Source organism: Crocodylus siamensis, chromosome 8 (genome assembly GCF_052110815.1).
Source record: "Crocodylus siamensis isolate JL-2025a chromosome 8, ASM5211081v1, whole genome shotgun sequence".
Taxonomy (NCBI): domain Eukaryota; kingdom Metazoa; phylum Chordata; order Crocodylia; family Crocodylidae; genus Crocodylus; species Crocodylus siamensis.
Genome location: NC_143402.1, coordinates 72,998,330 through 73,012,499, shown reverse-complemented (window position 1 = coordinate 73,012,499; position 14,170 = coordinate 72,998,330). Strand labels below are relative to the sequence as shown.

Below are 14,170 nucleotides of genomic sequence, written 5' to 3'. Positions count from 1 at the left end.
AAAATAAGATTAAACCAAAGTGTATGAAGCAGAAGTATACCTTAATGCAAAGATCACTTTGCCACCAGGCTGAAACCTGGATTTGCACATAAGTTTCTGCCTCTTGAAGGCTCGGATCGAAAACATTTACCCTTTAAGATGAAATAAATACATTTGCAGGGAGGCCACCCTGGAATGAATCATGGATTGCACCCCATACATACTCCAACATCCCCACTTGGGATACTAAACTCCTGTGTAATGTAAACTTCCAGGAAAACCACATGGCATGTAATAATTTTTACTCCTAGCTCCACTCCATTTCTTTGTACAGCAAAACTTAGGTTAGTTCCATATGTTGGGCATTTTATGTATTAAAAGAGAAAATCCATGGATACAAGCTTAAAACCTCATGAAGAAATCAGTACTTCTTTGAACTAAGCTGGGAACTAATTAAAGACACCATCAAAAAAAAGAAAGATGAAAAAACCTGAGGCCCCGTCTTTGATTCACCACTATCCTATATAAAAACTACGCTGAAATAAAAATCCCTTTTCCAGCTCTTGGGACAGGCTGATATCATTTGATGAGGCTAATATATAACATGTTTTATACTGCTTGCAGGATAAGCAATGCCACAAAGTGGCATAAGCCATGTGGATTGCACAGCCATTACCTGAATAATCCACTATGTGGGTCGGCACTCTCTCAGGGGTGACATCAGCTGGGATGGTGATTTCTTCTGCACGTAGAGGAACCTTGGTTTGTGAATAAACAGCACAAAAGAAACATTTTATTAAAACCTAATAAACCACATCACTGAGCATCCAGTAGCAATCAAAGACATATAGTATTTACAATTCCTCCATGAATTAGGTGGCTTTGAACAGTATTATCAGCGTTGTTAAATTTTCCAGAACTTGGTTGCTCTCTCTAAATTTTGAAGGTCATTGATACTTTGTTGTACAGCATTCTCCATGCAAGGAATTTTGTAAATGTTATGAGTCTCAATAACAATACTTTCTGGTAAAACAAGTCTCAATAAACCTCAAACCCAGTACATCAAAGGAATCATTATTCCAGTGCAGATAAAATGAAGAGATAAAATGAAGTATAAATTGTAAATAAAGTTAAAAGTAGTTCAGTTACAGTATATTTAACCAGCAACTCTTGCTACTCCCAAAATGCTGTATTTAAGCATATTCTGTATGGTGGTTATTTTTTATTTCAAATTATTAATGAGGTATAGCTTTACATTTGTTTCTAAGGAAGCAACAATAAAAATTAGTCATCTATATGAAGATGGTCACAAAATAAAAGTACTGCCAAAGTCATTTTAATTTGTGCATCAAAGACATTTGGGGTCTAATCCTGCTCCCACTAAAATCAATACCAAAGTTTTCACTGCCTCAAAAGCAGCAGATTGGATCAATAAAACCTATTCAACCTCTCTATACAACAGGAAACTTCTCTAACATGATGACGCATACTCAAACTTCAGTTTCCATGCAATCTAAACTTATGAAACATTCTTTCCTTTGATATATTCTGCTAAATATTAAGTCTAGGAGCAACCAAACAATTATATTCATAAAAATTAATCCATTACAAAATATTGTGAATTAGCCATGATGTTTTGCAGATCACAAAGGAGCACTAATTCATATTTCTTCAAAATGTAAGATGCAACACAAAGGCACCATCAAATTTATGTTCATAGGAGATTAACTGCTCTTTTTGCTCGGCAAAATCTCTTGTCTTTTTTAATGAGCCTAACTGACCAAAGAATGCCTCTCTGTAAAGCTGCATACCTTAGTGACATGTTTAACCAGAATGACTATGGCACCACCTTGTGCATGAGACAGGCCAGCCATCCAGTGACAGATGCCTGGTAAAGGTACTTCTATGCAGATCTGATCCATGTATCAAAGGTAGGTAGGATTCTTACAGGTTTTTCTGATGTTTTGTTTAATACAATCAGACCGGAAGTTTTCTTTACAAACAGAGCAACTACACTGTCATGCTGACGGCAAATATTTTTCCTCTAACAGGTACTTACTGGAGTGTACTATACTATATAACATGCAGAGAGTAGAGAAGTGAATACAATGCTTCACCTGTTCAGAGTAATCATCACATAATCACACCAAAAGAACATCAGAACAGGCAAGGACTAATAGCAATATCAGTAATGCAACTGCATGTAATCTTGCTCTCAAACCGTGGGCACATACTGTGTTATGTCAGGAAATAAAAGGCAGCATAGTTTTAAACAGAGAATACTTGTGCTTTGTGGTTTCAAGCCGCGTGTTCCCAAGTTTAAATATTAATTTTAATAGGTATCAAAACTTTCCTTTTAAAACACATCAGTAAAATGACTACAGCTGGTGCTAAAGATAGGATACTGCAAAAGGTATCCTCTGCTGTCTTTTACAAAGAATCACCAGATAAATGGTTTAGTGTTACCTAGTCCCTAACCAATAAAACCAAGTTATTTCTTAATTTTTCTGAGAAAGAGTGATACAATTATTTATATCCACAGGGCTATAAAATATGATTCAACTAGCAAAGCAAAAAAAAAAAAATTTCAATACACAGGCATCCTTACTTAAATGCTCATTTTCTATGATTGCAAGAGCTATGCAGTTTGATAAGTATTTTATTCCTCACTTATTTATATTAGATGCATCCATTTGTATGCGCACAACTGCTTAAAAAACCCAGCACCTAAGCGCCTCTCCCTTTCACACACAATTTTTCATTATTCTTTACTTCTAACCTATATCATTTGATAGCTTTTTATAGGACTAATAGTTGAAGAACATGAAGAACAAATGCAAGTTTAATTAAGCATAGGAAAATAATAAGCAAAAATAAGCAACAGTTATAATTCCTTTTTCATACAGAAATATTTCTAATCAATTTTAATCACTTTTCCAGGAGAGCCATTATCACCTTGAAAAATAGCTCCAGCTTTGAAAAATATTTCCATTAATAATAAAAATGTAGATTTGAAATGATAAATCCACTAATCTTAATTTATAACTAGCAAGTAAATTTTTGTTATTCAGTAAGTAGCTTTTTAAGATAGAAGCACAACCTAGAGGACAAACAGGGGTTTCCTACCTCTTCTGGAAATTCTTCACTGACAAGAGACATAATAAGCGATGTCTTCCCAACTCTGGCTGCGAAGGGGAAAAATACTGAATCAGTACTCTTTAACACTTTTGCTACACTGAATAATTGCAGTTCATCTCAAGACATAAAACACTTTTAAAACACTTTCCAATGATGAATATTAGAAAGGTTTTCATAAAATTTTTATTTTTACAAATCGTAACTAAATGTACCCTCAGCTCCCTCAAGAAGATTCAGCTTCAGGGACCATTTTGGTGAAACTTTTGGTTCACACCTATACATTTTCAGTTAGACAGAAGTTTCAGATGAGAGCAAAGGGACCAAACATCACCAAACATTGCCTTGTCCATCCTTATCTGCTTAAGATGAGCAAGATGTCAAGTTGCTACAATATGTAACATACTTTCTTGAAAACAGCAGCACTTACAGAACATTTACTATACCATTACAGTCTTATACACTATCTACACTAGTGATTCTCAACCAGGGTGATACAACACACAAAGGTGATGTGAGATCCTTTTAAGGGTGCCACAGGGTGCTACTCAATATTAGCACTGTTAGCTGTTCGAACACCTGCACGAATCACGAGATAAACCCAGAGATTTCAAACAGGAATACAGAGCACCAAAAATACTCTGATCTATTGTGGTCTGAATTCTTTACAACAGAAGAATTGCTCTATTATTTTTTATTGATTTTTCATAAACAAAAAACAAGTGAAAACTAAGAGCTGACATTTTCCAAGGGGCTCCCTGAGTCTAAAGAAGCATGCCTTGAGTCTAAAAAGTTTGAGATCCACCAATCTAAACCGACAGTTTAGACTAGATAAAGCAATTTTCTGTACAGTGAATTGCCAACTTTGTATATTTTCAAGCAATGAAATATACAGCTGTTTAGGTGGTATTTTCCTCATGGAGTCGGTGTTTGGGTCAATCTATGAAGTTCTGCCAGGATGAAAAAGCTTGCCTTCACAACAGCAAGTATTTAGGGCAATTTAATTTAAAGGGAAAAATAATTCTAGACTACCCTATTTTTCCCCATTGCCACAGGCAGTAGGAAGATGGATGAAAAAAATTCAAGTCATGAGAAAATGATACCTGGAAAAATAAAAAAAGAGAAAAGAATGGATAACTTCAGTAATCTGGACTAGACAAGGGAGAACATACTATAGAAAGCAATTACGACAGCACTCTCTCCATCTCATTCAGCCTGTGAGCCCCTTGAAGGCAAAGCTAATTTCCTACCCTGTTTACTAAAACTCCAGGCATGTCATAGATGTAAAGTATTGTTAGGGAGGGTGGATTACAGTAAGCTTCCTAATTTTTTTTTCCTCACTCTTAAATGTCTTGTACAAGACAATACTGGTGAGCTTCAAGGCTGGTTGCATCATAGGCAAAACATTTAGACTAAAAGGAAGTATATCATTTCTAGTCTCAATTCAATGGGGTTCTCACAAGCTCAGAAAAAATGTAATACTCTGCTCATTAGAGGAGGGGGGAAAAAAAAAAAAAAAATCAGTCCTATAATTACCACACACCATTAGTAGGCAATTTAGAGTTGACCCTCAGATCACTCTTGGAACTCTTTGCTTATTTTTAGATCTACCTGGTTACTGTTGTGGCATGTACTAAATTGATCATCATCAGTGATACATCCTCCAGTAACTGTTACATAAAAACAGAAAAAAGGTCTGCCAACCGGTACCCAGCTTTACAAAGGCTGCTCCTAAACAGAGTTTGAATAGTCTTAGAAAGAACACTTGTGAATTTATTATACACCAGCCTGCTGTACTATTCCAGAATGGACCCCAGCAATTATTTACATTGAAAAGAAATATTAGAAAATATTTAATCTGCTTTTAGCTTCTTTTCATGTTGGAAATGAGGAACATACACCAATTAGAGTTTAGAAATCTCTTATGCTTATTTCTATTTGTATATTATCACTATTCTTGACAAGATGATTCTACACTAGTGCTAGGCTCCATTTCCTACCACTGCCTTTGGAATAACGGTCATAGCTTCTGCTGAAGTACCCACAATAGACTGTCTCTACACATTGCTTTTCTCTGCTTCGTTACTTCTTGTAGTTTCAAAATGCCCCACATAGTGGGGGGAAAAAAAGACAGTTCTGTTCCCTAAAAAACAGAACTTCTAAGAGCAATGAGGTATAATAAGTTCTACAGCCAGAGTTAAAATACAGAGGTGCACCAATATATCAGATTGGCACCAATGAAAGAAAAATTGACATTATCAGCAACTGGCTTTTTTTGGCTGCTGTAGCAGATAATGTCACTGATAAATGCCATGTGCACGTGCACAGCCACAGCATGCACGGGTCCAGGAAGGCACCCTGGCAGCCTGGAGAGCCCAGAAGGTAAGTCTGTGAGAGGGAAGGGACAGATCGAGCCTGCCACAGTGGGGGAGGGAGGGGCTGTCCAGGCAGAGCAGGGCACAGGACAGAGCCATGGGTGGCTCATCCAGGGAGTGCAGAGGGTAGAGCAGCTTCCCACCACTGCACACACCCTGAGGGAGACATGGGGGGGGATATGTGACCTCCGGATTTGTGTGGGGTGAGGGTAGGCTGCCTGCTGCAGGCTTGGGGCCAGGGGCTGTGCCAGCCTCTTCCCAGCAAGGGGGGGTGGGGCCTGGGCCAGGGCAGGCAGCACTGGGGGGGGGCCTACTACAGGGTGGGCTATAGCCACCCCAAAATTCGCTGTAGCCCCCACCATAGACCCTCCTCCCAGTGCTGCTGCTGTCCGCCCTCCCACTAGGAAGAGGCCAGAGCAGCCCCTGGCCGCAAGCCAGTAGTGAGCAGCCCACTCTTGCCCTGTGCACAAATCCAGGGGGCACATGCCCCCCATCCCTCCCCCAGGGACGCGTGCAGTGGCAGGGAACTAATTTCTTAGATCTTTTGGAATGCTAACAAGTTTAAGGACTGTTACAACTCTCATTTTTCACGCACACAGTCTACCACACAAGGTGTTATATATGTTTATCTAGTTATTATCATTCGAGGGTCAAATTGCTGGTTCTGTTCAGGGAAGGGAAATGCAAATGCAGTTTTGTTGATTAACTGCATGTTTCATAGTTTCTAGGGTTGGAAGGGACCTGAGTAGATCATCTAGTCCAACCCCCCCTGCCATGGCAGGAAAGAGTATTGGGGTCAAACAACCCCAGCAAGGTGTACATCTAGCCTCCTCTTAAAGACCCCCAGGGTAGGAGCCAGCACCACTTCTCTTGGATGTTCTTAGGGGTTGGTGCCATTAAATGCTTATTTAACTTGTTTACCTAATTGTTATACTAGAAAGAAGGGACACTACATTGAAAACCTAATCACTTGAAAGAGTGCAGAAAACTGTGGGAGCATCTAAATGAGATGCTACGTTGCTGTAGCAACGCGCTACGGCAATATAGTGTCAGTGGGCACAAATTGTGATGCCAATGCTGCATCGCCATAGCGATGAACCACCTCACTATAGTGCACTGCTACAGCGACATAACTGCTGAAAACATGCTGCCAGGACGGCGCAGTAACAGCTGTTACTGCACGATCATTTAGTACTTCCTAAAGCCAGTACTAAATGACACAGTAACAACTGTGCCATGGGGGCACACGTAGACACGCCCTGTATGTAATACCCCATTTTCTCATATATAGCATTTTTAAAAGGCAGGATGGAGAAAAAAAAAGCTGATCTTGTATAAGTAATTGCATAGCAGTAGCTAAGCCTGCTCCTGAGTCTGCTGCAAGCCCCATGCATGGGATGTAGCCTGTGAAGCGCTAGCCCAATTCGACATGCCAGGTCTGGCGGCCAAGCACTAGGTCTAGGAGGAGGGAGCCACGTCATCCAGCCCGAAGACTCTGCATTGGTTTATAACGCTGCCACTGCTCCCCCACTGCCACATTCCCAGACCCATGGGGAGCTGTATTTCCTCACATAAAATGCACACCCTTACATCCATCAGCTAGTTTTGGGGAATGGTGTGTGCTACATGTGAGACAATATGGTAAATATGATAAGTCAAATTAAAAGTATATTTAAAGCCTAACAAACTATCCAGGTGATTCTGCAATAAACAAAGGCCTTTTGGCATCCAAGAATAAGAGACACTTTCCTATTATAAATAACAGAAAACAAGTAAAGGATTTATGCCGAGGGGGGAGACTTCCTGTGTATACAGGGAACAACCAAAATTCTTTTAAATGATTTCATCTATTTCACTTTAGTGAAGCAGCTATTCTATAGGTCTTAGAGCAGAGACATGGCTGTGTTTCCACAAACCTTTGTAAGCCAAGGTCAGCTAATTCTTGCTGTGCTGCTTAGCTGAGCTTGGTTCTGAACACATCCACGTTTTACCTAAACCAAGTACAGAATTGCTTCCTTGTCTTAGGCAAGTACTTTTTCTGACAGTCAGAGTGGATAAAAATCAATTAATTTAAAAAAATAATTAAAAAATTCAAATGTTTGATTTCAATCAGATTTTTAAAATTTAATTGTATTTTTTTACTTTTTTGTTAAGATGGGATTTTGTTAAGAAAAAAATCTATATAAAGACAGATTTAACGTAAGATACGTTAGAGCTCAAAAATATCATCATGGAATAGGGATTACAACTTCTAATTACATACTATTTGAGATAATACTGTTTATTCATGTAACTTTTTTAGAAAAAATTTATACATAGATCACAACAGGCCATGGACTGTATTAGGGGCCTAATCTTACGGGGTTTTCATAGGCTTCCCTATAGATTAGTAAAGATTGAAGACTCAGTGCTCAGACTAGAACAGTGGTTCTCAAACCTTTTTTGTACCAGGATCCATTTGTAAACACTGATGAGCAGTCCTAACCCAGTGCCCCTATAGTGCCCGCCCCCCACTGCGCAGGCCAGGGGAGGGTGTGTGGAGGTCATGGGGGACCCCAAGCAGCCCCTTGCAGGCTGGAACTCTGCCAGCCTGCAAGGGAAAACCTGTAGTTCCTCATGTTTTTCTCTTTTAAAGGAGAATCCATTTTTAAAGTTTGTTTGCAACCCTTTCATAAATTCCTGTGATCCACTTCTGGGTCCTGACCCCATAGGCTGAGAAATCATGGTCTGGAAGTTCCCATTAAGCATCTCTGTGATGCTTAGCTTCAGTTTTCAAACTGTGGATTTGTGTCCAGAGATAATATCCTTGTTAACAGCAGTATATGGAGATGAGAGATAACAGACCTGATTACCACCCCATCAGCTGTACTGTTTCTCTGCAAATTTGCGTACACAGAGTCAAGTCCTTACCTCTCTAAAAATGCAGTTTCAAGAAGTTAAATGAATAGAGGATTGTTGGGGGTGGGGTAGATCTAGGCAAGGAGGAGGAGTCTGGAGATAAATGCAAGGAGGGAGGGGGAGTAGAAACAAAAGAGAAACATTTTGAGCAAACTATTCCAGAAGTCTTGAAGGATAAGTTTCTGAGTATAGCCACTCCACTGATTTGAGATCTAGTGAGGGAATGGTATGGAAGAAGGGAAAACCTACCATGACAGCAGACTTGCAAGTCTATAAAAAAAGACCCTTCCCTGTTTGGGAATATTTTAATGAAGGTCATATCAAACAAAAAGAATGCACTTTTTGTAGAAAACAGTGATTGAATCTAGGCTTCCTGACCGGTGATTTATATCGATTTGATTTAAATTAAATCCACTCTGCTGACAGGCAAGTGAATAGTAGCATAACTCTGCTGAAAGATGTGTGGATTTGGTGACTGATCAAGCTACTTTTATTGTCAATCACTTAAAAAAATTATACCATTTTTATTTGTATGAGTAGATTGCAGAGTACCTTATGTATTAAATAACTCTTTATATACTTTCTAAAAACAGACTGCCATACAAAGTGAAGTTGTTCAAAGAAACAAGTATAATAAAATAATGACAGTCACAGACTGATAAGGAGTATTCTTTTTTAGCAGGCCCTCATTTTAAACAGCAAATGTTAGGTGAAATTTATACAATTTCCTTACAATTTGTTAGATTGGGGGACCATAAAACAATCAATTCCTCTATTTCTCACTGAAAAGTGAAAGCTTTTAATTAGAGGTTCAATACTGTAAACCTCTCTCATACAGGAATATCTTTACTCATGAAAGTAATCCCACCGAGACCACAGCGACTGCTTTTCTGAAAAAGTGTAGCGTGATTGAGCCCTAAAAATGTATTTAAAAAAAGAAACCCCTCTTTATCATTGGGCCTCCTGCTCTGTGATGTGCTCAGTCTATTTCCAGATGAGACCTGGTATCTTTACAAATGCACCTTAAGCAGAATGGAGCCAAGCAGCATAAAGGCAAAGGCAAGAGGTCACTACCCAAATGCTGCAGCTTATGTCAAGAGATAGATCTCCAGAAATAAGAATTAACACACCCCGTCTGCACCACTGCAACTGAGCTTGGTCAGGTTCAGATAGACTATCACAACTCTACCCCAGAAGCAAAGGGTTTCACTAAAAGGATGCTGCAATTTGCTATCAAGAACCACATATTACTAGTACTTACCACATTTAAAGCATGACACCAGATAGAAGTTAGCTGAGATACCAGCTATAATTTGGGAAGACTATCAGATATCATAGGAATGAGCACAATCTAGGAAGCTGAACAGACTTTCATGTAAATAGACAAACTTCACTGCTTACACTGCTGATGCAATTGAAAAATCCACTGGCTTAGGACTGATGCAAACATTGTCTCAACAAGCAGATAAAACCATCAGCCTCTGCATTTTCATTTTAAAAATTACACATCAAGTTCTTCTGACTGCACAGACAGACATGCTGACATGCCCCAAACACGAGGCAAGTACCAACAGGCATTATGTCATCTTCCTGAATCAGACCATGCCGGTGTTTCTGCTTCTGTTCACAGCTTTGCCAAGCAGCCAGGCAAGCAAGGTACCAAGTCCCTGGTCAGCTTCACTGCTGTTATTCAGAAACCTGGAGCCAGCAGCACAGTTCTCAGTCATACTAATGCTCCTTGTTACAGTTCATAACTTCTCAAAGGTAGGCAGTGAATTTACTCATGGAGCAAAAGGGCAACATGTGGATGCTGAGAAAAACACAACTCCTAAGCGTCAAACTCCTCACACAAACTATAGAGCTCAGGATTAGAAGCTTAGACTACAACCCTGGAAAAAAGCAAAGGTAGGGCTGTGAGATGATTTCCCCTGTACCTTAGTAGTTCATGCTTGCTGGTATCAACTGCATTCAAGCCCTTAACAATTTATGTTTGCAACATCTATTCCTAAATGTCATGAGTTTGAGGAAAACCTCCATCTTGAATAACACAAAATGTTTGTTTCTGGGACTTGGTTATCATTCTGGCTAGGGTTGGGGATCTGAGCAGTCAAATAAAGTTTGGTCAATTGGCTGGTCAAATAGTGGTCAACAATTGTAAAAACTTGCCAATACAGTCAAATAATACACAGGAAAAGCACAAATTTTCCATTAAGAAATGTGTCAGAAAACAATAAAAAAAAATCATATTTCTGCCAAGAAAACTCCAAACAAAAATATTCATTCCCCATGAAATTGTTATAATCTTTGGCCAGTCAAGAAAATATGCAGTCAATTGACTGGCTTGCCAATCCTAATTCTGACTGTGTTACTGTCAGCTATTTCTCTTAGTAATAAAACTGTTCCCAAGTCTTCACACCATAAGGACTCTATACCTAACTTCCAAGAAATAAATGCATTGCGATTACAAAAGCTCTACATTTCAGAGATTACTGATAATTGTTCATTACTGGTCTCAATCACCTCGCACTTTTAAGTAAAAGAATGTCTATCATATGCAGACATTCAGTACGGTACCATGAAAGTCCTAGGTTTACATACAACCAGAAGTATTTAGTTGACCAACTGTTAAACAGCTGAGAGAAGGAAGGAACCAGATCAACTTTTACTAGGTTGTACCCTTTGACAGAACAGATCAAACACTGGCTTCAGAGACCATCTTCTCTTCTAGAAAGTGCAGGAGAGCATTGACTATATCAACAAAACCAAAGAAATCAGGGTATGTCTTTGATAAAAGGGAACATCCACTCTAGCTGCATGCACACTGTCCCCTCAAAAGTGGAAGCAATACAGTCACATTAGCACAGTACTGCACAGAAGAGCCAGCTCCATTTCTCAGCACAACACTAACCTGAACAAAGCAGATATACACTGGACATATGAGAGCACCCCAGAATGAAAGGATGGGTGGATGTACATGAACACCAACAAGCAATTATTAGCTGGGCTAGTTTCAGGCAAGGAAAGAAATCTAGTTCTGACAACTGAGTGGTGCCACCATCTTTATTTATTAAAGAAATAAAGCGCTGGATTTCTGTAAGAGCGGGCTTGGCTAACAACACCTTGCAGCATTTTAACTGATGGGAGGAAATGGCTGCCAGGCATGGTCTCAGAGAAGACTACTGGAGGACACTGCACAGTTTGAGAAGGTTTCCACTGGCTAGAAAACAGGAGGAGAATTGGTTTTAAAGATCTCTACTCATATGACAGTTCATGGTCTGGGTCCAGGTTTCAGTGTCCTTATTTGTAACATTTCTGGTTGGGTTTAATTTTGTTTCTTTGGAAAACTGCTGAGCCAAATACTTCATGACAAAATTTGCCTGAATGTGTAGTCTGAGGCTTACACAATACCCAAAGTATAAGAACTACCTGAAGTAGAGAGCAAGATTTATTTTAAATCTGAGTCAAACATTCACTTTACAAATTAATTGTTATCGTTTATTTAGTTTTAGAGATAACATCTTATCTGTGGTACAGTATATGAAGTAATGTGAAATTATGCGGTGTTTAACCTGGATTCTCTTTTTCACTGGTGCATAACAGAAACCTCTTGTATCATGCTGTTTAAAAATAGCATGCTGGAGCTTCTCTGCAAATTAATGGCTATTAAAAATTAATGACAGCTTAGCTCTTTTGATCCCAGTATTCCATTTACAAAAAAGAGGCCTAAAAATCTAAACTGCGGCAATGGGAACTGGAGGGCTTTGAAGACAGGCTAGATACAAGGGTTTTCATACTTTATTTCACAGTTTAAATCAAACTGACAGACCGGCATTAACATCTGACAACTCTTATGCAGCCTAGACGAAGTGAGTGGTGGTCTCTACTCAAACGGATGTGCCTGTACCATGAAAAAACACCACTACCATTAATATTAATAGCTCAACAGGCAAGCTGAGATTATAGCAATCATGTAAAACAAACCGACTTCTCACCTCTGTTCTCATCAGCCCTTACAAAAACATTAGGTTGAGCTACACTGGTTGAAATGCTTGCATAAAGGAGGATGTAATTTGCTATAGAGAGAAAGTAAAGTTGCCACAGAGAGAGAATAAAGTTCCTATCACTGTCAATTTGGCAGAACTTTTTAAAAATTATAATGGAAACGCCCCCCTCCCTCCCCCCCAACACCATATGGTCTTTCAGTTCAGTACCGGTCTTTGAATGCAGAAACACACATCATCTATAAGACAAGATGAGCACCCACTTCTTGAATCAGAACTGAGCCTCATGGTACAGCTGTACTTAAATCACCAGAGCAAAGCCAGTTCCAAACACTGAACTTGTCAATGTTATAGATCTGTGACCTTGAAATATTTTAGTCCTCATCCTACTCAAAATATACACACACTCCCTTTTTGCTTCAGTGACCACAGAATTGGGAGAACGGGCCTGACTTTCAGGATTGTTTTTTTCCATTGCTAACACTGAAAACATGTCTTGTGCCAGTTACTTAATAGCTAACTTGATATTTCGACAACTGTGAACAAAGAAAATATTCATGTATGCTTTCTACTTTGATAGGGGCCAATCTTTTTAGCAGGTGTGCTACAAATTAGTCCCACACGTTCCGACTGTCATTTGATCCCTGTCCCCCTACCTGGCCCACTGCTCTGCTGCCCACCCATCTGGCTAACCACATGCCCCACACAAAGGCCCCCAGTGCCCCTCCTGCTGCAGCCTTGAAGTGTGGTCCCCAAAACTGGATGCAGTACTCCAGCTGCAGCCTCACCAATGCCCCACAGAGGGGCATCAATTGAGCAGAACTCAATTGTTCAGATTTACATGCAAGTATCCTCCCTCCCAGCCTCAGGCTTCAGATATTGCCAAAGCCATGACAGGTGTCCTACGTGCAGACCCAAGCCCAGAAGTCTTGCGGTTCACACACGCTGAGTGTTGCTTGCCTTTAGCAGAGGAGCAAGCTAGGAAGGATTCCCCCCCAAAAGGAGCAAGGACCACTCCCCAAAGTAGGGGGATCCCACCCCAGAGGAGCAAGGATCGCTCCCCAAAGCTAGGGGGAATCCCCCCATCCACATAATACAGAGGCGATCCCCCACCTTCGTAAAACGGGCACCGTTTCAAAGAACGTTTCCAACCAGAGCCCCCTTCCCGACGTTGCACAAGGCCCTGCCGTCGCCAAGGCCGGGGGGTCCCCCCCGCCCTGCCCCGCGGGCCCCGAAGCGGGAAGGCAGGAAGGCGTCGCGCTGCGGCCGAGCTGGCTGAGGGCCCCCCTCCCCGCCGGCCCGCACTCACGTTCTCCCACCAGCAGGATCCTCACGTCCTTCTTCATGTCCCCGCTGCTGGGCCCGGCGCGGGGCCCGCTCACATGGGGGCCGGGGGGCGCGGCCTAGGCCTCGCGCGAACGCTCCTGCCCTTGCCCCCTCAGCCGGCTCGGCGCGAGCCTCCCCCACCCGCGGCGACGGCGGCCCGAGAGGGACACGTCCCGCCCGCAACAGCAGCGACGGCGGCCCGAGAGGTACACGTTCCGCGGACGGCGCGAACCTCCCCCCGCCCCTCAGCCAGCAGAGGCCACGACGGCGGCGCGGAAGGTACAAGTTAAGACGGCGGCGCGAGCGCCAACGTACCCTCTAGCGGCCAGGAGGAGCGGCGGCTGCGGCTCTGGCGCTGGTGTTGGGGCCTGCCACAGCCAAAGAGGGGCTAGGATGCTTGGGCTTGGTGCAGAGGAACCTTCAGGTCTAAGGAGGGAAACTAAGGAATAAATGTCT

General features: G+C 41.3%; 1 protein-coding gene across 4 annotated transcripts in view; it reads right to left on the bottom strand.

Moving 5' to 3' along the window:
- The window catches only part of RHOT1 (ras homolog family member T1), a 44,067-nt gene extending 30,098 nt beyond the window's left edge, over window positions 1-13,969 (bottom strand). For 3 of the 4 annotated variants that reach the window (XM_090061017.1, XM_090061018.1, XM_090061019.1), the window contains exons 1-3: window positions 13,698-13,871; window positions 3,106-3,164; window positions 656-737 (exon numbers count right to left, since the gene is read on the bottom strand). In XM_090061017.1, the coding sequence (XP_089917143.1) occupies window positions 656-737; window positions 3,106-3,164; window positions 13,698-13,734 (178 nt within the window). In that variant the 5' untranslated portion in view covers window positions 13,735-13,871. Of the gene's footprint in view, window positions 1-655; window positions 738-3,105; window positions 3,165-13,697 lie in introns of all 4 variants that reach the window. The other variant, XM_090061020.1, reaches the window with a different exon arrangement.
- Window positions 13,970-14,170: the final 201 nt, after the last annotated feature.